At 37.0% G+C, this 24,997-nt stretch overlaps 1 protein-coding gene across 1 annotated transcript in view; it reads left to right on the top strand.

The window, feature by feature from the left end:
• The window catches only part of EYS (eyes shut homolog), a 782,127-nt gene that overhangs the window by 517,651 nt on the left and 239,479 nt on the right, over window positions 1–24,997 (top strand). Inside the window, exon 35 of the mRNA XM_071548512.1 lies at window positions 20,656–20,768. Coding sequence (XP_071404613.1) covers window positions 20,656–20,768 — 113 coding nt within the window. The remainder of the gene's footprint in view (window positions 1–20,655; window positions 20,769–24,997) is intronic.

The following is a 24,997-nucleotide window of genomic DNA, read 5'->3' as shown; positions in this document are numbered from 1 at the left end:
ATTGAATTACCTACCTGAAAAAGGTTTGAATTGTTGCTGAAGATCAATATTAGTATTGGGAGATCCTTAAATCTAAAACAAAAGCTCATACAGACCACCAAAGTCTTGAATTCTGCTAGTTATAGTAAAATATAAACTGAGACTCTTAATAAAAATGTAGATAATTTTTCTAGTATGTCTAATAACTTCTAAATATATAATATTTAAAAAGTAGAATAGAAGACATATAAATCAATTCTCTTAATTCAGTTACTAGTGCTATTTCCTGAATGCTTCTTGATAAGTCTATATTGACAACTTATTTAATTTGGGTTATTTTTCTAGTTACAAATAGCACTTCATATTTTATTAGGAAAATACTGAGAAGCATTTTTGACATTTGCAATATCAGATTTATTTATTGTGGAAATGTATATTTCTCCAACTGTATTCTGGAATATTTTTACTGTCTCTATTTTAAATTTCATTAGAGTTGGTTTAGAGAAGTTAGAATTTCATATGTGCCTATACGTACATGATTGCATTTAGTATTATATTATATAAACATTAATATTAGTAATCCAAATACTAAAAGCAAAAAAAAAATAATCTCAAACCAGAAATCAAGAAATATCCTTCACTGTACACAGACCAGAAAGTATTGCTGGTAAGAAATCAAGATATTTATCTCATTGATTATCTTCTGCATCAAATTAAAGGGGACACTGAAGGTTATATAAAGTCATACATTTTGACAAGGCTGTGTTTCACAGATGTGCAAAACCCTTATTATTGTCAACAACCCTTAAAAAAATTAAAATAGCATTTGCATTCTATACATATAACAAGTCTGCAGTCCACAGTATAAACTGATTACTATAAGCAAGATTAAAAATGCAATTCATTCTCATTAGGTAATGCTAAAATGCCAAGATCATTATACTTATTACAGAGCTACAGATCATCCAAATAGGTGATATTACAACTACACTATATTCTTGCACAAGAGAAGCCAGTGAACTTTAAGAAGTTCATGGCCCCGGGCCATCTGTCCAACAGGCCTTGACTAGGAGCTGCCACACTGAATGAGAGCATTAAAAGCAATGGGTTTGCACTCAAACTCTGAGCAGAATCAGGATGCTGAGCCAAATCGATTACTTCGGGTTTTCATTTATGTGAGAGTCTTGATAAACATGGCTTTAACCGTGTTGTCTAGAAATTCTTTTATACAGTTACGAATAACCAGAGCTCTCTTTGCACAGGGAAATCAAACTTCTGAAGATGCCGAAGCTGAAATTTGAGATTTCTGAGTGTGGTGAAAAAAGAGGAAAAAACATTGCAAACTCTCCTGCTGATCTTGAATGATAATGGTTGCCACTGTCTCACTGAAATTCCCTTGGAATTTGACTTTATGGAAGTCTTTTCCAAAACCATTTTAATTGTTTCATCATTACAATGCTTGAATTCAGATTTGTGTGTTCCAAATGCTTGAAGCTAACCAGATAGCATCCTCATTAAATTAAAAGACTGATACAATGGCATCACTGGAAATTCTCTGTCTTGTTCTCTTGAGATCATTTTAAAAAATATTGGGGAGCAAGATGTAAATGAACTCTGTGTTTAGGAAATTTCATAAGATACAAATTATTATTTGATTTAATTCACCACCTAGCTACCTTCTAACCCTCTCTCAGTTTTGGGTAATGGGATATGTTAGCATCACCTAAATGCCAGTTGCATATTCGGTCACTCCCTCACTCTCCCTCCTCAACTTGACTGCGGGAGGAAACAAGATAAATAAACTCATGGGTTGAGATAAAGACAGGGATATCCCTTACCAAAACAGACTTGACTTGGGTGAAATTAATTCAATTTACTGCTATTTAAAATAGATTTGGGTAGTGAAAAACAATTACAAAATAAAGCAGTACCACACATGCTTCTTCTTCCCAAGCTCAGATTCATTTTCAGGTCCTTCGAACCCTACCACAACTGGTGCAAAGGGAAAGGAGGGTTGTGGTCAGTCTATAACACTCCTCTGTGCTGCTCATTCCTCCTTATGCTTTTTGCCTGCTTCTTGCCATGTCCTCTTCAGGGTCTGCATTTCTTTCAGGAAACATCCACTTCCTCTGACATCGTCCTCTGCATGGACTGCAGGGGAATACCCACTCTAGCATCACAAAGCAGATGTAGATCTTGATGTTTGCACTTCTATGTTTGGTTTTTTTTTCTCTCCATGCTCTCTCTGCCTTTGTGGCATTTCATCAAGGTGCTACTATTTTGGCTGATATGCTCAGCTATGCCCTGTGGTGGGCCTGTTGGAGCTGGCTGGAACCAGCTGTTTCTGGCACTGGACAACCTCATTCTTTCCTCACACCAGTCATCTCTTCAGCCTCTGCACTGCCAAAATTTTGACACCTGCCCTCTATACCAAAATACCCTAATTTTGCCAGAATAAAGATGTTATTTTGGTGATATGCAAAGTATCATTTGATGATGTGCAAAGGTATGATTCTGTTCCTGGGAAGAGTATTTCCTTAAAAATAAGAAGGAACATTTGAAAGGGATGCCATTGTTTTGAACTTGCATGCAAATTGCTTTTTACAAATTTGCAAGTTCAAATCCAAGTGATCATTTCTCTTTGATCACATTGGCAGGCCTAAAAGGTCACTTTGTCTTTGTTCTGTGAGAATTCTTATTTTCCCATGGATGCCAGGCTGACCTGCTGTTAAGCTCTTCAGTTTGTTGTTGATGTTGCCACTTAATTAGTCCACAGCTCCTGCATACTACCACAGGATTCTGGCAACAGCTACAGCTCATTTTTGTTGGCAAGATATCTCCTTGATACCTTATCTTGATGTATGACCGGTGTGGGAATTGTTCTGGGATAAAAATTTCAGTCTCTGCCTGATGCCTTTGTTCTTTGTCAACTGTGATTTGCTTATTATTAACCATTAGTCTCTTCTTCCTGTTCAGAGTGAAAAATTCAGGGCAGTTACGGACATTTGGGATGACTCAACTTCTGCTGCATACATTCAGTCCTTTTTTATTCAATACCTTCCCATATTCCCAGATTTCCTGACTTCCCTGGAAATGTGGCAGTGTACATGTGCACCTATCAGGTACTTCAACTTTGTTTGCCTATTGTTCATGGGCAAGTCTGGAAGCTCTTTCTAAATAGTGATTGCAGCCTTGAAAGTGGCAGCACGCAGCATTATGAGATGCAGAGTACATTCAACTAGTCTGCTACACTGGATCTTTAGAGTTTGATGGAGCTATACCTTCATGTTGATGTTTTGAAAGTTGCTGCTATTCATAATGAATATACCTTTGAGAGCTGTAGTTATAGGTTTACCACCTCGTGTTACACAAACAATGAAAAGGAAGAATTGCTCCCTTTGTCTGGAAGCAATGGACCTCAACAGATGGCATCATCTGTGAAGATGACATTTCCCTAATTCCTCTGTGTGACTCTTTGGGATTCTGTTTTTGAAAATTTCAGCAGGTCTTGTTGATGATAAGTGAGAAGTATGGCTTGAGCAGTTAGCAGATAATTTTCATGAGTCCTTAGAGGTTGTGTTTGGTACCAGCGCCTTCCAGCAAAGCTTTAAAGCATAAACTACAGGGCAGTGACTTAACACAAGAATGCTCTTCAGTGCTTGCATCCCAGACATCTGTCATCTAATCACTTTGCGTTCCTTCCAGGCACTGACTGAACATTGCACTATTTCCCAGCTGCCTTCCAAAGCTTGGGAGGAAAGGCTGTAATCATTCATTGAATAAGTGTACTCTGGGGTCTTATGTAACAAGCTTGATGGCAGACTATCTATTTGGACTGAAAACGTGCGTGGACACACTTTCTTCCAAAGAAAAAGGTTTCACATAACAAAATTATGACTTCTTGCTCTGGGTTATCTCTCAGTTTCTTTTCAAGGCAGAATTCTACCTGAGTCTTGAATAGTGGTCACTACACTCTTCCTATAAGCAGTGAAAAAGAACAAAGAAGAGCTAGGGTTCATCTCTTGGAAAAGGTAATGTGTTGACCATGTATCAGCAGATACAGTTAGTGGCCTCTAATCTTCCTTTGTAGTTCTTGTGGTGATGCAATCTGATGGTCTAAAGCTAAAACGGGGCTGTGCATGAGCAATTACTTCCATGTAGCTTAGGTAGGACTCTCATTTTCAGGAGAAACCAGACTACAGCCCATTTGACATAGCAGAAATATATTTAACAGCATGTACATCAGGCAACTATTGCAACCCAGGTAACTTATCAGTCAGCAGTTCCCTAGATTTATTGTCTGCGCTTTCCTTCTGTGTTTGAGAGCTGTAGGTTCAGCTCCTTCAGGCTGGTTCTTTATGTTATTGATGAAATGCACAAATATTACCTTGTGTTTCTTTATGTGTTCCCTGCAACACAGCTAAAATCAAGAGCTAAACTCCTTTAGCTAGCAATTTACCCATCTGTTAACTTGTTTTTGATAATGGTAAGTGATGATGCATCAGCAGCAGCAATCTAATCACAAAACTCGATCTACATGAGAAAAAGCATGTTATGCAAACTTCATAGCACATTTTAATATATAAAACTAAACTGAATATTCATCTGTTCCTATTTTATGTATGTGTGATTTTTCTCAAACTTTTTCAACAATGGAGAGGTTTGCTTTGGATGGTAAGTGGAGCAAATTGTTTCCTCAAACTCAGTAACTAAAAACATGCATGTTAATAGAAATTTATTTAATATTCCATAACCCTTTAGTGCCTCCTGAATTGTGAACAATTAAAAAAATCTTTGCTCTCACAGGTGTGTTTTCACAGTATTCCAGTATGGTAATTTGGGGTTTTATTTCTTACCTATGTCACCATTTTCACTGGTGGTTGCATTACTTTGCTTTTCTTTAAAATCTTTAGTAGCAACTGTGTTTTAAGGTGCTGACTCACAGTTAATGTTGCATCAACTACAATTCCAACTGTTTCTTGCTCTTACCCCTTGGCAAATAGGCTGGGAGTGGTCAAGAGGCTGTAAGGGGACACAGCTGAAACAGCTGATCCCAGGTAACCAAAAAGATATCTTATACCATGTAATATCATGCTCAGCAATGAAATGGAAGGAAGCTTTTCCAAAATAGGTGTTCCTCGGGGACTGGCTGGGCACTGATCTTCTGGTAATGATTGCTTTTGCATCACTTTTTTTTTTTCTTCGCTTATTAAATTGTCTTACTGTCAACTCACAAGTTTCCTCACTTTTCCCCCTTTCTCTCTACTATCCTGATGAGGGAATGAGAGCAAGACAGTGGAGGAGTCTTATCTGCCAGCCGGCGTCTAACCACCACATTCCCTCCACTGCACTGTCACCCCAGAGGGAACTCTGTGGCTAATTTCTGTCATGTGCTCACAAAGAATTACAAACAGTATTCTCTCTTATACTTCTGTTAGGTGTCATTGATGACTTGTGGGTCTCCAGTAGACTTTTCCATAGGTGAGAGCCCAAACTGACTAGCTGGTAAGAACTGTCCATTTTACTAGGAACTACAAATGTCTTTATAAATAAATACTATGACAGTGAGTAGGAAGTTCTCTGTACTATTTAGGTTTCAACATGGCAATACTTGATGAACATCAGCATTTCTGAAATTAAAAGAACATTAATAAGTCTTTGAGTGAAAAGTGATAAAGATCTCATATTGCAGTATCTAGTAGTCAAAGTACCTGGTTTATAAATTGCAGGAAAGGTATTCCAGCAAGCAAATGGTCATATGATGTTATATAATTTTCCTAATCTTTGAGTAAAGGGAATGTTGAAATATGGAATTCTGAGACGGGGCTGCATGAATATCCTCATAGCAGATAGCTTCCCACTCTTATCCAAATTTCTGGAATTTTTCTGGGCATGATATTCTGCACTGTTTTCTTTAATGAAAAAAGGCCAAAAGTCTTCAAAATAAGAAACATCCCAGGTTTCAGTAGAATAAAACCTTGAACATTTAACCTCTTCATAATTAAAGCTTAGTATGAAGTCAGACAAAATACAAGAAAAATGGCTAGACACAACCCTCTCCTAGACACCATGATATTGCAGATGGGTTTTTAGCCTCTCACTGCATTTCTGAAATTTAGATGAATTTACATCTTGTTGGTCCTATTTTCTTCTCTATTATCTCTGAGCCTACATTCTCTGCTCTGTTCTCCTAACAGTAGTTTCAGTTGCCCTGCCTAAACTGCAGTCAATACTTCCTTCCAATGCGTATTGCCTTCTGTCTGGGTTGTTACCTGGAAACCTTTTTCTCCTCCTTATGAAAATAAAGCATATTTTCCCTTTCTACTGCTGTAAATGTTATGCTTAAGGGAACCTAATGCTAATTTAAAATAGAGGTAAATGCAATATGCAGCCTATTACAATGTCAGAGTGACACACAACTGTCTAGGAAAACCCCTATTGCTTCTGCAGTATTAATAAGACAAGGGGCTTTGGCCACAGCTGCAGCATTTGTAACTTTGTCCTGTTCCTCACTTGTCTGTCACTCTTCTTTTCTCCCTGTGTAAGGTCCAAATCAGTCTGAGCTTTGGCGAGTTTTGTTTCATCTTTAATAATCCCTTTAATTTTTTGGGTTTTCTATCTGAAAGAGAAAATGTTCACTGAAGATGTAGGGGTTTTTTACCTAGGCTCACTTTAAATTATGGTGATTCTTTCAGAGTTAGTCTGGGTGACTAGTGTTTCTGTAGTGTCCTTGACATTTTTCAAACTAAAATACAAGGTATCATTATTTTTTTAGGCTGAGTGTGTATTTGATGAATTAAAAAACCATCAAATATTTTGTTGAGGAATAGAGACTAACAAATTTAAAAGCATTTGGTTTCCTGTTAGGCGTGCTAAGTTGGTCTCGTAGTTGTATGATTTCCCCTAGAACCTACTTCTCTAATAATGTTAGCAATCTTTCTCTGCCTTCACTCCCAGTACAGATCTCTCATTCTCATTGATCTTCTACATACAGGTTTCCATTATTTCAGTAACGATAAATTGACTTTGTGTTTCTTGACAGCTCTGACATTTTGCCATGTTGTTTCATTCCTTTTCTCCAACAGCAAACAATGTAGTGGAGGCAGATTTTATAGAAAACTGTAGTAAATGGAGGCCATTCCTGATCCCTGGCAAACAAGCCCTTCAGTGCTGTTTGCTTAATGCATTCACTCCAAACTGAGTATCTGAATGTAACTGTTGGGCCTGCAATGAACATTTGAGCCTGAAAAATAGTCAAATAACACATTTGCCAAGCCAGCAGGAAATGCATTCTGCTCTGAAGGTAGAGGCAGACTAAGCTGCTGTAATATAATGAAAGAGTCATTATTAAAAGAACATGATGATCACATTGTTTGTAAAGTTGTGATTTTTGGTTTGCAACCAAAAAAAAAAAAAAACAAACAAAAAAAAAAAAAGAAGAGAGGAACTGGCAGCTGTTCTATATGAAACCATTTGAAATGCAACTATTATTTTGTGCTCTTTCATCTAAATGAAATGAGATTTCGAAATGGAAAAATAGAGGAGGAGAAGGAAACATTCGATGAAATGGAACTGTGAAGAACATTAGCACAAAATCATTGATTTGCAATTTTATTAGTATTAATGGGAATCTTTCTGAAGGAAAAAAGGAGTAAAGATAAGTAACTTTGTCAGTGCCTGTCACTTTCTTCTATGGTTTAAACCTTCCTGTTTACTTACCTAGCTTTTGTGCTTGTGGTTACTGATCACTGAAAACCACATATATAACTATGGAAAGCTGTTTTCTCCGTGTATAATAGTAACAGAAAAAAGCATTATGTGATTGTGTCAGTGTCTTAATCTGCAGATTCTTACTCCAGGTTACAGAATGCTATTTTAGAAACTATTGTTCACAGCAAAGGCAGAATAGTAAGGGGGGGAAGGGAGAGGAAAAAAAACACATACATTTATAGAATGTATGTAAACAATTAATTATAAGATTAAATTCCAACGTAAACCTAAAATAATAGGAATATCCCAGCTTTCCAAATAAGCCTATATTATTTGGCATTTGTGAGCTTATAGATCTACAATACCTGAAAAATAAGGCTATTGATTTTAACTTGCAATCAGTTTGTGAAAATGGTGAAGACTGGTTGTCCATTCTGCAGTCCTACTGTCTACCTTCTGGTAGCTTTCTTGCATACAGCAGAATACTTTTAACCCTTTGAAGGGGTTGGAGGAGAGGAATTTGGATTAGCCAGATGTTTAGTTAGATTCCTAGTTATCAGCATAAATGAGCACATGAATGCAAACCTCTGTGTGTGTGAGCATGCGTGTGTGCATGTATATAGGTTTTCATACAGGAAAGTTTATTGCTTATGGCTGCTGAAATTCTAATAGCCAAAACATCACGTGAAAAGTTTTCTGCTTATATGAAAAAGCCCCTGCTGAAGAAATGCCTGAGATCATCAAGCATCCTGTGTTTGTACCATTTTACAGGAAAGAGTTTGTAGAGTTCTTGCAGGAGAGAACTTGGGGCTCCCAGTGGACACCAATATGAACATGAGCAAGAAATGCGCCCATGAAGCAAATGAGGCTAATGGTATCCTGGGATGCATTAAAAGTGCTGCTGGTATGTTGAGAGAGGTGATCTGTACTGTATGCTCAGCCCTGAACAGGCTACACCTGGAGCATTGTGAACAGTTCTGGACTCCTCAGTATGAGAGAGACATGCCCATATTGGAGAGAGACCAGCATAGGGCCACAAAGCTGATTAAGGAACTGGAACATCTCTCCTGGGAGGACAGGCTGAGAGAGCAGGGGCTGTTCAGCATGCAGAAAGCTCAGGGGCTATAGTTGCCAATATGTACAAATATCTGAGGGAAGAGTGCAAAAAAGGTCAGTCAGGCTCTTTTCAGTGGTGCCCAGTGACAGAACCACAGGCAATGCAGGCAATGGGCACAAACAGAAGCACAGGAGGTGTCATCTGAATATCAGAAAAAACTTTTCTGCTGTGAGGGTGTCAGAGCACTGGCACAGGTTCCCCTGATTGAAATGGGAGTCTCCATTCATGCAGATATTCAAAAGCTGGACATGGTCCTGAGCAACTGGCTCTATGGGACTCTGCTTCAGCAGGGAAGTTAGACAAGGTGACCTCCAGAGGTCCCTTCCAAGCTCAACATTGCTATGATTCTGTGAAACACCACAGCCTACATGACTTGTCTGTTCTTTTTTCTAGCTGTAGCAGGATAGCCCAGCCTGATAAGATTTCAGATCCAATCAGAGAATGCATACTATGCAAGCCATCATGCAAGCTAACATGCAAACTCAACTTCTGGCATCAGGATGCTGTCTCAGTGTTAAATTATGTTAAAACCATTCTGGTTCACCAGACTTCAAACACACATCCTGCTTTTGAAACAGAATTTGACAGATAAGATAGTCTGCTGGCCTGCAGATCTGTGACTACCAGTCAATCCCTTTATCCTATAAAAGTCCAGTCCCCTTCCATAGTCAGGTTCTTCTGATATAACCCTTCTTGGAGTGTATGTGTGGAGATTCCCCCCTTGGCTCAGGATGCCCTCCAGTGATACTTCCTGAGGTTGAGAGAAAGATATCTCCCCACAAGGAACTGTATGAATGAGTTACATCAAATCTCTACTTAATAATTATTTTCTTTTTGCTAGCTTTAATATAATTGCTTTAATACTTGCTTAAATATAGTGCACTAGCCTATCTTATATTACTTTAAGCAATATTATATTCTACTTGTAGGGTTTTAGATTTTTATATTGTGTAGTAAATAATCCTGATTAACATCTTTTGTCTTATCATTTGTAATAATAAATTATACATTTTACATAAGTATTCTCATTTTCCAATCATTAAAATCTGTAGGACAAAAGTGGTTCAATCTCACCTCTGTAATTCCTTAAATTCAAAACATTGACATAATCCGAGGCTAAGGCTGGGTTAAGCCACATTGAGACTCCTCTCTGAGAAGGAGCTTAGAAAGCAAGGGAGTTCTTTCTGCACCTCATGTGACTCAATGATAGGGCTTTTTTAACAAATTTTGTCTAACCCTTCCATTCCCACCCATGACACTAGCATCCTGTATTGGACGCTACCAGAGATACAGGATACAGGTTCAGAACTTGGTGAAGATAGTTCTTTACTTTCTTATAATATTTATGTTTCTAAGAGGAAGGTAGGGGAAGAAACCTGCAATTTTTTTTCCTAACCTTATGTCTTGGTTTGAGGGTTAAAAAAAAAATGATTACCCACAAGCAGGGGGAGGGGGCCTTCTCCACAATAATCACGCCACTCTTTATCAAATTTAAGAAAAAGCAATTTTAATACAAGAAGGATAACTGTCCCTAACTGCTATAAATATATATGTATCTATATATGTAGGTATAGGTATAACTATAAACAGACCAGAGCAAACCACTTCCCCAACACAACAGAGGAAAAACAAACAAAACAACAACAAAACCCAGCAGGTTTTCCTCCAGGAGGAAAGTTATACTTAGGCAGTGTCAGTGTCACAGCCCCGCTGGCTGTGGAGTGAGTTTCCAGTCCCTCTCCAGCGAGACAGACGAGTGGTGAGCTCTCAGATGAACTCCGTCTCTTCCCCCTGTGTTCCTTGTCCAAGAAGCAGAAACACGAGCAGCCAGAAGCAGTCCAGGCAGGCAGCAGCAGCAAGACAGCCAGAAGCAGTCCCAGGGCAGGCAGCAGCAGCGAGCCAGCTTCTCCTCAACCCAGCACACACACCCAACTCCCAGCAGTGTGTAGTCCCCAAGAGCAAAAGAGACAAACCTGCCCCCACCCAAGTGATCAGCAGTTAACTATTTTTTTTGTTAACTACTGGCATGGGCAGTTAGTGGCAGGGGAGAGAATTTACATAGTAATTCCAAACTACAACACCTTATTCTAAAGACTTTTGATAGCATTGAAAATTTTATGGCTTTTAGAAAGTTGGTTTGGTTTTTTTTCAACAAGAAAGGAAATGCCTGGGAAGGATGATAAAAACATTAATTCTGTGGAAAGAGAAAGCGGCTGACCTTGTGGTGTTTGCCATGCATAACAACCTGAGGTATGTTGAGAGTAAAAATAAAACAGGTAAGATTTCATCTTGAGAAGAGTAGAGCAGGTCAGCATTGAGGCTTAAAACAATGTTAGGGAGGGAGAGGAGGGAAGTCAGTTCCAGGATTTGGATGATGGAATCAAGAAAGGAAGCTGTTTAGAATTTACCATGCATGTTTATTTATTTTAATACTGGGGGGGGAAGACAGATGTTTAAGAGAACTTTCTTCAAGATTCTAGTTTTTAGACCATTGTTTGATTTCTCCTCTAGATCATCTAGTGTATAATGTGGTTTCATGTGAATCTGATCTTTTCTTTACTCTGGTTTTCCTGGGGACTATCAATTCCAAATTAAATTTGTATATACTTTAGGCAAGGACTCTAAATCCATGAAACTCAGGGCAATTATGAGAATCTCTGGACCAGGTGTGTCTTTCAACAAGTACTATACAAATCAAGGTGGGGAAAAACAAAATTTAGAGATGGAGCGAAAGGAAATACTCCAAATAAGCCAACATCAGCCTTTGGCAATGAGTAGGCAGTACAGAGATAGTTCAAAGCTCTGGGGAAAAACATATTGTCATAAGTCTCTCAAGCCTGTGGCTCTTGAAAATGGAAATTCAAACTAAACCAAGTAATTTGATAATCAAATCCACTGCTTGCTTCACTCCTTTGATAAAGTTTTTTGTGTCCTCAGGAGAGATGAAAAAGTAGGTCATATGTCCATTTCTCAGTTGTGCCAAGTTAAACTGCCATAAATCTCAATCTGTGTTAATATTATGAATTATATTTTCATGTTCTATTACATTTGTCTCAAGGCCAGTAACACCTAAATGAAAGACAAGGCATACAGCAGTCAGTAATAATCTCATTTAAAAAATAATAAAGATTTTAAATGTACTCATTGGTAGAGTTTATTTGTTGGTTTTAGAACTCAAATATTTGTATTTTCTTACTGTAGTAAGACAACTAAATGCATTTTGGATGCGCATGGATTCATCACCTTCTTGGCACATCATGGTTAACATTTTTATGTTATCTGTCTACTGTAGATACCCCTCTGATCACAGAAATATGTGTGATTACATCTTGGAGACTGAAATGCACACTCCTAAAAACCTTGTTATGTGCCAGACAGCTCTCATCATTACCACCTTCCTAATGCAATAAACCTCTAGTTCTCACCTGGTCCTGATACTTACATCTATCTCATTGTTAAACTTAGGATTCTCTGAAGCATTTTGGGGAAATGAAGGCATTTACAGAAAAGCATAATGTGCCAGCTGATACATTCCTTAAGCAGTGTGTGAGGAATATTGTGTTACCTTGCAATGCCTCTTGTCTTTAGAAACTGGGCTAGAAAACAACAAAACAAAAATATTGTAGGTTTACAATGAACAAAACCAGATAAACCAGTTGCATATGTTTCTAAAAGATATTCAGGCATGATATGAGAAAGGCCAAATCATAAAAATGTATACAGACATTTTCCTTCTCTCTTCCTTTTTCAGCTGAGAATCTTCAGCTTTCTTAAAGCTGATAAATTGAGGTCTTTCTGAATACCATAAACTTCAGATTATATTCATTAAAGAAAAGCTTATTTTATCTGGACATTTTCACTTTTATAGGATTTCTTTTTTTCAGAAGACACCCTTTTATATACAGATGTCTTTGTTTTAGATGAGGTGTTATCTCTTCTAGTTCAGATAGATATCAACCCACTGTTTCAACTCCTTCCGTGTGGTAAATCAACCTTTATAATATACTTAGAAGTGTTTCAAATGGAATCTTGCTTTAGATATCATAGACTATCTTGACTTGAAACTGACCCATGAGGATCATAAAATCCATCAGTATATAAACACGTATATTTGATACAAACATCTCTTGGATTTTATCTTTGTAGATCTGAGTGTTTGGTTATTGGTTGGACAAGAAGCAGAACTGCAGAGGTTGACTGCTTGGACTGAAAACTAGGTCATACTGACAGACTCCAAACACCTTTCCCTAATGTGCTGTAATGCTGTAATGTTTTGATATGGTGTTCAATATGTCTAACTTCAGTATCACTCTGAAAAGGTGAAGTGCAGGGAGATGACCAGATTTCCACAGTTAGCTGATAGACTGTGCGCTGTACAAGAAAGATAAATCTGTTTTCCAAATTTCACTCTACATTCTCTAGTCATCTCAGGCCATTATATTTTCCAGCTTGCTCATGGACAAGGTATTGTACCACATTAAAGAGAAAGAATTGAAAAAGTTTAGTTACAGTAATTGAACTTACTCAGGATTGCAATTTCAAATGCAATAAATGAATCATACATTATGATTATAAGCATAAACACTGAAATTGTTTAGAAAAAGGGCAGAAATTGCTAGCCATAAAGTTTAGGAACATACTTCTGAGTATTCATATCACTTCTGAAATTGCAACATTGCACTTGCTTAACTGCTAGGCAAGAACTAGTTTAAGAGAGAAGGATTATGGCCAAGAACAAACTTTCACTTGAATCTTTCAGACTTCTTGATTTTAATTAATCCTTTGTGGCTTAATGAACCATTCCAAGCTAGAACTGTGAGAATCATGGAAAACTGAGAGTGAAACACTTAGCGCTCAAGTTACGAATCAATTTAGGAGAGGAAACTATGCAAGAGGAATGTGAATGTCTGTTATATGGTGATCTGGTTGCATCAGAGTCTGGGGCCAGGCAGAAGATCATTCTGGTTTCCACTGTGAAGCACAGAGATCCAGCAGATGGTTCACCAATACTGGTCCACTCACAGATCCACTGTGAGCGAGGATAGTCTCAGTTCCCTGCCCTATAGCACAGTAGACTGGTAGAACTCCTGACTTGCTGATTTCCCATAGTGGGAGAACCACCAGGGCTGCAAGTTTTGCAACCTCTGATTTGAGTGGCTAGAAGAAATGAGGAATGAAGATAACAAATGTAAACCTGTACCACTCTGGGCTGTTGAGGTATAATTTTTCTGCCTCTCTTCAGTGTATTTGATTATGCTTTACCATTCTCGCTACTTGAAAGTCTTGTGATAGATTCAATATCCATGGCAGATGCAATAAAAGTAGTTTCAGGATAATGATAAACTATTAAAATTTTCAGTAGATGTTGTTAGATGAAAAAAAAAAACTGGATTTAACTTACCTATTAACCTCCTTATAGTTGTGCTAGTCAAACTGAATTAAAATGCTTTTTGGATGTTTGGCTTAGAAACACAATTTCAGTGTAAAATCATCTATTATATTAAAATATGAATTCAATTAAATGTTGGTGTTATGCATAGTTTTGTACAATATTTCATTTCATGACCAGTATTACTCAGGACATAGGAGAGATTTCAGTTCCTTTGTGTTTCACCTACTTTATTTACATGATGGCATGTAGGCAATTTTACCAGTACATCTTCCCATTTTGCCTTCCCTTTTCTATACTAGACAGAAGCTGACACAATATTCCTGCTCCCATATTTTAAGTTTTTTTCTTTTAGTGTTTTTGTTTCAGAGCTAATACCACTTTTCATTTTCCTACACATTTTGAAATGTCTTTAAACTCTTTGCTTTACACTACATTGTCTAACCATAAAAATGCTTGTGGAATGAAACTAGAACTGAATAAGAAAAGTGCTTTAAAAAGTAAATATCAGAAAGCAAAGTAATGAACAGAATAAATACATCACACACACTCCTCTGCCACTGTCTACTTCAGCAGCACTTCTCAAAGGAAGGGGAATTTCTCTCTCCTTAGTAGCTATACAAATTCACCAGGGTAACCTCGTCCATTTTACTTAAACTACCAGAGTCAAAACGAATATGATTTAATTTTTATTAACTAATTTTTAAAAAGTTTAAATCAGCAAAAACAAAAGTGTTAACATTATTTTGGTTAAGGTGATGTCTACCACTAATGTTGCTTTTTCATCAATCCTTGAAAACTTTTTGGCTTGAAGAGACTTGAAAAAATGCATATCCTACTTATAGACTATTGCCTTGAATGCAGGCAACTTTCAGTGCCCTCTAGGCAGAGTACAAAGGCAGAATAAGACCCTTTTGGATTAAGCACCAAGGCAAACAGACTATGCCTAATCCAACAGGGTCTTATTGGTAGTCTGTATAGTTCTATTTTGTGCTGCATGTATGCATGTAATTCAGTGTCTAAGAGAGGAAAATAGGTTGTAAAATGACACTTTTTAAAGAACAAATTCTTCTTTAGGGGGAAGGATCACCACCACAACCCACAGAATTTAGGGAGGTTTTAAAAAAAAAATTTGGTTCTTAGACTATTTTTTTAGTAGGTTTGATATTGAAGTTCAATTTCAAGCAGGTTAAAACTGGTTGTTGAAATTTGTTGCTGTAGGGCAAATCTGAAGAGAATACAGAGGTGAGATTATGCCTTGCTCAATTTCAGGGTGTGTTGAGACCGTTTCATATGATTATAATCACTAGCAGAAACCAAAAGTACAGTGGAATCTGTTAACGTTGATGGGGTTTTTTGGGGTTAAACATTTATTTCCAAACTGTTGCTCATTGTTTTAGTAAATACAAATAAAAATGCTATTCAAGTATTGAAAAATAAGTACCTGAGTTATTTAAGTTTGAAATATTGCAATTTGAAAATTTTTGCAGTTTTTTTGCAGAGAGTTCTACTAATCTGACTCCAAAATCAGACATGTTTCAGGAATCACAAAGATGTGAAAGTGTACTTGTAGTGGGTTGAAACCAGCTGGATGCCAGGTACTCACTAAAGCCACTCAGTTACTCCCCTCTTCATCAGGACAGAGGAATGAAAATACAACAAAGGACTCATGAGTTGGGATAAGGATTGGGAGAGAACACTTACTGATCACCAAAACAGAATCAAAGTGGGTAGATTAATGAAATTAATACTAATGGGATCAGAGACGAAGAGTAAGAAATAAAATAATCTTAAAAACACCTTACACCCACCCCTCCTTCCTTCCAAATTCTACCTCCTCCCCTCCAGCAATGCAGGGAGACAGGGAATGGGGGTTCTTATTTCTGCCGCTGTCAGAGAGAGGAGTCTTTCCCCTGATGCCTGTAGAGTCCCTCCCACAGGAGACAGTCCTTCACAAATCTTCATGGCATGAGCCCATCTCACAGGCAACAGTTCACAAACTGCTGCCACATGGATCGCTTTTCCACAGGGTGCATTTCTTCAGGAACAAGCTGCTCCAGTGTGGGTCTTCCATAGGACCACACATCCTACCAAGAAAATCTGCTCTGTTGTGGGATCCTCTTTTCACAGGTCAGGTACAGGCTTCCCATGGGGTCCCAGCCTCCTTCAGGCATCCACCTGCTCCAATGGGGACCCCTCCACGGGCTGCTGGTGGATCTCAGCTCTTCTGTGATCCTCCATGAGCTGCAGAGGCACAGCTGCTCCACTGTGGTCTGCACCATGGGCTGCAGGGGAACCTCAGCTCTGGTGTCAGGAGCACCTCCTCACCCTCCTCCTGCACTGAGAGAGTTGTTCACATGTTCTCACTCCCCTATTCTCTCACTGCAATTTTCCTCTGCCCACAATAACTGTTTTTCCCTTCTTAAAAACGTTATCACTGAGGCGTTACTGTCATTCCTGATTAGCTCAGCCTTGGCCAGCAGTGGCCTGGAGCTGGTTGGCATTGTCTCCACTGGACATAGAGGAAGAATCTGTCAGTGTTTCACAGAAGCCACCCTCGTAGCTACCCCACTGCCAAAACCTGGCCACAGAAACCTATTGCACTGCTGTATAGTGTATTCTGGTACCCATAATATCTATAGTAAGAATGTTTAAGATATATGAAATTTATCTTGAGTGGGGACAAATGAGGAAAGATTCTGCTATGCTTTGTTTTCTTTCCAGTTAAGTATTTTTTTTAAATACGTGCTCAGATCATAAGCCAAAACCTAATTATATTATTTATGAATCTGTAATGAAATGACAACATGCAAGTTCCTTTCATTAGGAACTCAATTTTGGGTTAATTTTACCTAACAGCAACTCTAATTTGGGCTAGTCAGTAAGGGATGTTAATAAATGCATTGGCATATATGTGTGAACTTTTCCTACAAGGTAAGTATCTGTACTCATTTTTGTCAAGTATAAAGGGCATTTAAAGAGCATGGTTACTATGTGTCAAACATATCTGAATAGACTCTGAATAGTGAATTTTATTAAACTAAATTTCTGGTGTTTCTCTGGCCCTGACATTTTCAGGCAACATAAGTATTACAGTTTGTCAGCATATTAATGTACTTTTGTAAATGGAAGGGAACCAAACTACATGTGAAGTCTACACTTTAACCTGCTAATCACAAATGAGTATTTGTTCTCAAAAACAGCAGAATAAAAGCTGCATACTTTTGATCCTAAGCATCAATAGCTCTTATTCCTATATATCTCTGAGAATATATTAATTTTTTGTATAGACTACATAGCAGGCCAAAAGCAATTTTTTTTTTCACCAAAGTATTTATAATGTAGTTATAAATTATTTTAAAAATTATTTTAGAGGAATGCAAACATCAATGTAAGAGAAATTATTAGGAGGCCAAACAGTATTGAGTGGAAGGAAACTAGGCTGTTAAAATATTTACTGTTATAGTACATGGGAAAATATGAAGATAAATTTTGATTTCCAAATCAGATAATTAATTTGCTCTTCATTATGCAAAACTATCTTGTATCTGACCTTTGCATTTATTGTTTTGTTTTTTTAATTGTTGTTGTTGTAGTTTTTTCTTCATTTTTACAATCCCAAGAATGAGGACTTTTGTTGAAATACATGCATAGTATGACTGGGACAATTATAATTAAGCTATAGTGAAACTTCATAGGACTCTCATGGAGAAAAGGAGCAGAGGTCTAAAAAATTGATTTATGTAACCAATATTAAAACACCTTTCAATTGTTCATTTTTTGGAGGACTATGTTACAGATCCATGTTTTTTCCAGCTCAGAATCCTGTACTCATTCATATTAAATTTAGAACAGATCCTGTATCCTGTTAATTTGAAAATTGTTTTTCCATATAGTTGTAAAAGACGGGGCAGGGAGAGGGAGGGGGAAGAAAAGCAAGCACCTCTTAAAAAAAAACCTAAAAATATGAAACTTAGTAGGGCAACACATTTTCAAAGATTACCTGGTATAATTTGTAACACCTGGCAGCCCATCACAATTATTTTCTTGCCAAAGTGGCTGACAAAGGAGGAAGCGAAAGAGTTTTCTATTGTCTCTAATCCATATTAATAATCTGTGAGCCCTTGTGATTTATCAAATAATATCATTCTGTTAATAACTGAAGTGCAACTTTGAGAAGAGTGTACTCATCCAGTTCTTGAATGAGGTTTTTGTTTCTTTTTAAGTTCCAAGAAGCCTCACTGTAATCTTTTGTGTTTGTTACACAGAGATACCATCTTACCTGTGCTACACTTGAACTTTGCTGGCTTTAAATGCCACTTTAAATGGTTACATAACTTTCACTTTGTTGCAGTGCAGTAATAGATCTATTTTAAAGTCTTAACGTCCCATAAGCCTCTGGTGCTAAAGAAATAAAAAATGAACTGTTAGTGAACTTCTTTGAGATCTCCCATGATTTGGAAGGCCATTGCATGTTATTTATTGTGTATGGCATGGCATGGTATGTTATGTTTCAGAGTGGTTGAACAGTGAAGAGAAAATTAATTTTCCTTGTTTCAGCCATGTTGTTCCTTGTTTCAGCCTCTCTGCTGGGATGGAGAGAGCTCTCTTTTCTCATTAATTTGACCGGGTTTTGACCCCATTTAGACTTGTACCATCCACAATATCCTATGGTAGAGTTCCACAACTTAATTTTCAGGTGTATGAAAAGCAAACCCTTCACCTTGTTTTCATCTCCACACTGATTTATATCATTTCATATGTCATACAGTTTTGATACTGTATTCTGAGAAATTGTGAAAACTCCTTTGTCATCAGTTCTACCTTTCCTTGATGGTGAGCTTTCCTGACTAAAGGCTCCTGGTCTATAGAGTTCCTCTGTTCAGAACCCCTCATATGTATCAGCACCCTTGCATACCTTACATTTTTTGCATATTGTGACTGTTTTACATATTGTGAAATCTTATTTTCAGGATTGGTTTTGGTATCTTGAGTAATGCAGGAAACATTGAGCTACTTGATTATGTTGAGGAGCACCGATCCTATTACAGATTTTCAGAAGGAATTTCTAGTGGTTTTCTATACTGAGAAAGTTCACTATTTATTCACAATACTTCTGCTTCTGTTTTAACAGTTCTCTTAATTTATTGAAGGCCTTCCTTGTTATCCCAGGGTGACTGGGTTACTTTAGAAGCTTTTAGCATAGAATCCTGTTAAAATCCTTTGGAAATCAAAAGCTATGTGCCAAGGCATCCTTTTTTATGTAATCAGTATTTCTCCTGTGACTTACAATTTCCCTTCTCAGAAACCTTCTCAACTATTCCCCCAAACATTATATTCATCTATGTATCTGTCAATTCTGTTCTTCACTGTAATTCTTAACTTCTTAAAGGTTTGTCTCAAATGGGATTAGGACTTACTTATGTGTAGCTTGAAGTGTGTCCTTGCATGCCCTGGTCTTGTCCCCATTTTCATAAATTATAAGGAGCAGAAGACCAAAATAAAAAAAAAAATCCACATCTACCATTCCCATGGTGTGGGTGCCATTTTAAGTGATGACCACAATAATTTCCCAGAACAATCCTAGGCACTTTTTTTCTACTCTTTGCTTTTTAGATTTTAAAAAACATCACTTTCCAGTAATAATTCGAGACAGATATTTGATGTAGACCTACTAAAAAGGGGTTCTGTCATGGGAACCTCCAAAAGCTACTCAACATTAATTTTTTATTTGGTGAGTTCATTTACATTTCCTGCTAGAGCCTTGTCTCTTTGAACATTCCCTTTATACTTAGATGGTCTATTAGCCCTAAAGCCTTTCTGGCAGGCTTACTGCTCCTGTTGGGTTTTAAAAATCATTTAATGATTGCCATTATGCTTTTAGCGAATTGTTCCTCAAGATTTTTTTTACTTTCTGCAAGTGTCTAAACCTGACTTCATGTTCAGTATTAGAAATGGGTCCTCGGCAGTGCATAACAATTTGTTGTTCTGTGTGTTTTCAGTGCCCCTAAAGTGATTCCCATTTTAGTAGGTCCTTAGGCTTCTTTGAAACATGATTAATGGTACTAGAGAAGTAGTAAACTTACAAGTCAACGTTCAAAGCTTCCCTGTTTACTATTCCCCATGACCTGTGTTCCTCTATAAAAAATGAATATCTGATTTAAGTTAAAAACCCCACTTTTTTCTAGTGTTTCACCATACCTGTTGTGCCATCTCTGTGTCCAGAACTCTCTTTTAAAAGTTTACTTATTCGGTTAATTTTTAAATCAGTACTATCTTGCTGTAATTTCTTTTCACATTCATTTTTAATAGACTTTCATTATAGAAAAAATGAATAATAGGAGGTTTTTTCAAAGTAGATGAAGTTATGCTACAAATCTTTCTGCAGAAACTTAAATATTTTTTTAAATGGATCACAATGCAACAAACAAAAGAACTGTGTACATTTATTCTTTTGTAGATTTCCGGACCTGTCCAGAACTTCACTGGCTGTATACAAGTCGTAGAAATCAACAATGTGGGACCTTTCAGGTTCTCTAATGCTGTCGGAAGAAGTAATGTTGACAACTGCAGGTAAACTGCCCTCTGTGCCCTTTCAAATTGGAAGAAACAGTTTGTGCTGATTTTGCTTTCTTCCTTACACAGTGTGATTTTAGATAATTTCAACAATCGTTACAGAGAAAAAGACAGGAAGAAAAATGAAGAGACAGATATAGTACTTTTTTATGGTTTTCAAGCGTTTTCTTTGTGGAAATTTTTTTTGAGGTTTTTGTTCTGTTTTTGTTTTTATTTGCAGAGTAGTTCAATTAAGCTTGACAGTATATTTAGAGTTGTCACCCACCGAATTCTGAAACATATTGTAGTAAAAAAGGTAATCTGCAAAAAATTACAGGAATGGGAGTTGGGGTGATGTGCTGGTTATGTTTTACTCATGATTTTGGGATTTCTATTAATCTTGCACCAAATTTGATGACCTGCTACATTTACTATACAAGTGATTGTGAAAAATGCTAGCAAGCATTGTTTCTGAATACATTTAAACCCCAGTTTATTTCATTTTTACATATTCACATTGCTATTGGTAATGCATTGATTGAAATAAAAGGCTATACAGGGGCAATGGTGCACATTAGGATTCTGTTCTGGAATAGAATAGGTTTGGAAATGGAAAAGTTGAAAGTAAAAGAAAACAGCGGAGAATTGCATTTGTAGATAATGAAGTCTTTCAGAATAGAATATCATTTCAGTCACAGGACATACATGTCTATATCACCAGAGAACATCATATAAGCCTTTTTACATCTTAGTTTTTTCCCCTAAAATTTACAGAATAGTTTAGTTAATGTTCATGAGCTTGTTTAAATGTGTGGTACCTGCTTAGATCGTTAATTAAAGATCCATGAAATCTGAACTCTGCACTCACCTCCACTGTTAATGAATTTACACACATCAAACTCAAAGTTATGAAATATTATAAACAATATCATTTAATCAACTACCTGCCCCAAGTCCTAGGCAACTAACCTTTTGCCAGTAAAACTTACTCTGAATATAAAGTTCAATTTGTTACCCCTGCACAGACCTGCCAGCATTTTTATTTAGAACAGTAGCTCAATGTCACCTCCTTCTCCAAACTTGACAAAGAAATGAACCTTTGTACCTTTTAAGTTCCCCAAGGCATTTGTTTGGAACGTGCTCTCTAAGTGCATTTAACAAATGGTTGTGGGTCTAGATCCCAAAACAGAGAACCCTGGCCTCTGTTGTAACAAATCCCAGGTCAGAAAGAAGTGATGGCTCTACTCTTGTCTTTCTGCAGAGTTTTACAGATATTCCTGGTCAGAACTATGGTCTCCTTCAAAATGAGATCACTATGGTCTATGAAAACATGCCTCTATGCAGGGAAAAAAAAATCATAAGGATGAAAGCAAGTGACAAAGCTATTTCATGTCTTTAATTCAGTTATTAACTCATGTAGTAAAAAAAATCTTGATTAAAAATCTGTATATTAGGAATCTAATAATCATGGGGGAAAAGTCATAAACCATATCTGGTGTCCCCTCTAATTATTAGAGTAGGAAATGGTTTTCCATTGTGCATATGCATTAGAGCTTTGATGTCACAAATCCTAGGCAAGATATAGCTCTGTTTTTTAAACTACTAGATAAAAGAAGAATAAGTGAAAAATCAGGCCTGGTATGATCTTCTGTACTTTCATTCTCCTTAATAATACTTTCTCTGAGATAAGTGTCTACATCCTTGGGCTTTTTGACACCATTCTTTTTTTACAGTTTTCCCTATTGAATGGTTTATATAACCATTCCTTTAAGAACCAATAGCCTTCAAGAAGTGATAGACCAAGAATAACTGCGTTGTCTAGTCTGTGTGTATAACAGAGAAAGGGATATAGATGGGAAGAAGGTTTGTAAGAATACTTTGTTCCTTTTTAAATTTGTTTAATGTAGAATGCTATATTATCTGTTATAATCTATAGAATTATATGCCAAAATTTATTGCATTTTTTATTGATTCTGATACTTCCCTTCATGGTCAATTAGCATACAAATATGGCTTATATGGGATAATATGGACATTAAAGATCAAAAAAATCAAAATTCCATGATTATGGTCTAGGACTGTTTCTTGTAAACACTTACTGTGCATTAATATGTTATTGATTAGGTGAGTAAAGTGACATGATACTTGTATAGATGAACTGTGGAAATAGTCTTGTACAAAAAAGGATGGCCTTCTTAATCCTCTATGTTGAGCAACATATTCCTTTTACCTTCCTGCTTCTTCAAAATGCTGCTGCTGAGCCTAACAGTGTCCATATAGACCTGGAACCATCCTGGTCCAAAGCGTTGCTATTCCTCTCTGGAAAAAGCTGAATTTCAGTAGTTGAAATTGGTGGAATTAGCCTGTTGAAATTCAGAGTAATTTCATCAGAGACTTGAAATTAGTCTGAATTTCTCTTAGTGGGAGGGAAGTTCATAGGAGTGGACTGCACAGAAGCCTGGCAAGCATTCTTACTCATTCCTGCCATGTGACACATAGATTTTACCAGAAACAGAGAATATGCCTGGTTGAAAAGAACCCACAACAACTATTGAGTCCAACTCCTACCTTCTGTAGAACCATCCCCAAGAGTCACACCATGTCTCTGAATCTTCTTGAGCTCTGTCATGCTTGGTGTTGTGACCACTTCCCTGTTCCATATCTGCTCACACATGGCAGCTAACATCCTCCTTTGCTTTTCACTTTAGGTGTAACCTACAGCTTTCCTGACATCATCAATTCTTACACATAAAGTCTCCTCCCAAGAAAGCACCTAAGAAAGTCAGCTGTCATTCTCTTTTCACATGACAGGCTTCTGGGAAAGACAATTTTGTTTTGAGAAGGAAAGAGAAAGTGATTGAACAAAGTTGCTTAAATAGAGCAACAGTGGATTATATACTTTGCAAATACAAGTAGCTAGTGAATACTAGAAAGCCTGGTGTACTTATATTGTATTTGCAGGCTTCATATGGTTCTGTAGATGCAATATTGCTACACTTGGAGCTGTCTGGTAGTAACAGAGAACTCTACAGTATGACAGACAAAGCAATCCAATTTCTTCCTACAAGGACATCCCTGTATTTGTCAGGCAGTGGCACTAATTATTTCTGTTCTTACTGTGGTAATTTTTCCATAATTGACCTTCTATTTATCATCACCTTTTTGTAGACTTCTAATCTTTTTGAATGCCTCTGCTTTTGAATATTTAGCCATACTCTAGTGACATTAATTCATCCCTCTGGGTTTTGTCCTTCTTGGTTCCCCAGTAGCATGAGTTACTTCATTATTGTGGACATTTCAACACTTCTTAAAATGTATGGGTTTGTGAGTAAATTTTAAGCTTATGATTTTTACTAGTTTTGAAATTTACTCAAATGTATTCTGTGACTTTTTTTTCTTTTTACTGAATCTGTTTCCATTTCAAAATACCAAAAAGATGATCTAATACATTCAATGAATATAGAGAGCTTTCAAAAACATCTTTTAGAAAGAGTTCATTAACCTTTTCAAAACTGTTGATATCACTATTTCAGGACAAGTCACTAGCTTTCACAGAATATTATATACTTTATGTTGCTTATCTCAGAGATTTACATTACTGTTTAGAAAATGGTCAGAATTAAGAAATGTAATAAATTGCACCATAACTTTAATTTCACTGGCATACATATCTGTCTACTGTCTAAAATGCTCTAAATATATTAAGGCAAGAATGCTATTTGTTCCTTTAGAATTCATATTTTGTAATGCAAATACCCTGCACTACAAAGAAGGAAGAATAATTTTAACTTGATATAACTAAATTGGAGATGGGGGCAACATGGAAATTACCTTTCATGTAATTTTGGAAGCAGGTGCTAAATTCTACTTAGATTCAGGAAGATAATTGACATAGGCAGCATCAGGCAGTTGGATAAGATCAAAGACCAAAAACTTGCAATATCTTTGTCATTCTGAAAAATGCAGGTTTTCTGTGCATGCTCAGAAGCACTGAGGTTTCAGACATGAGTCTTTAACTCAGGTAACCTGTAAGGTCATGGCCCGCATCCTTATGCTTTTCACATGCATCACTGTTTAAGCCTGGAGTTCATAGATCTGCTATAACACAGGATACCATAAGGAGAGAGAACAGGTAGAAGGGATGTATTTTACTGAGCAATACTCATCAGGGCTTCCAGCTTTAAGATGTAATCAAGGTAAAGCAAGAAATGGCAGAATAATGGTATGGGCAGCAGAATGAGTTTGAC

The sequence above is a fragment of the Pithys albifrons genome, chromosome 2 (genome assembly GCF_047495875.1).
Source record: "Pithys albifrons albifrons isolate INPA30051 chromosome 2, PitAlb_v1, whole genome shotgun sequence".
Lineage (NCBI taxonomy): Eukaryota > Metazoa > Chordata > Aves > Passeriformes > Thamnophilidae > Pithys > Pithys albifrons.
The sequence above is the reverse complement of the archived record's forward strand: the minus strand, read 5'-3'. Positions and strand labels throughout refer to the sequence as shown.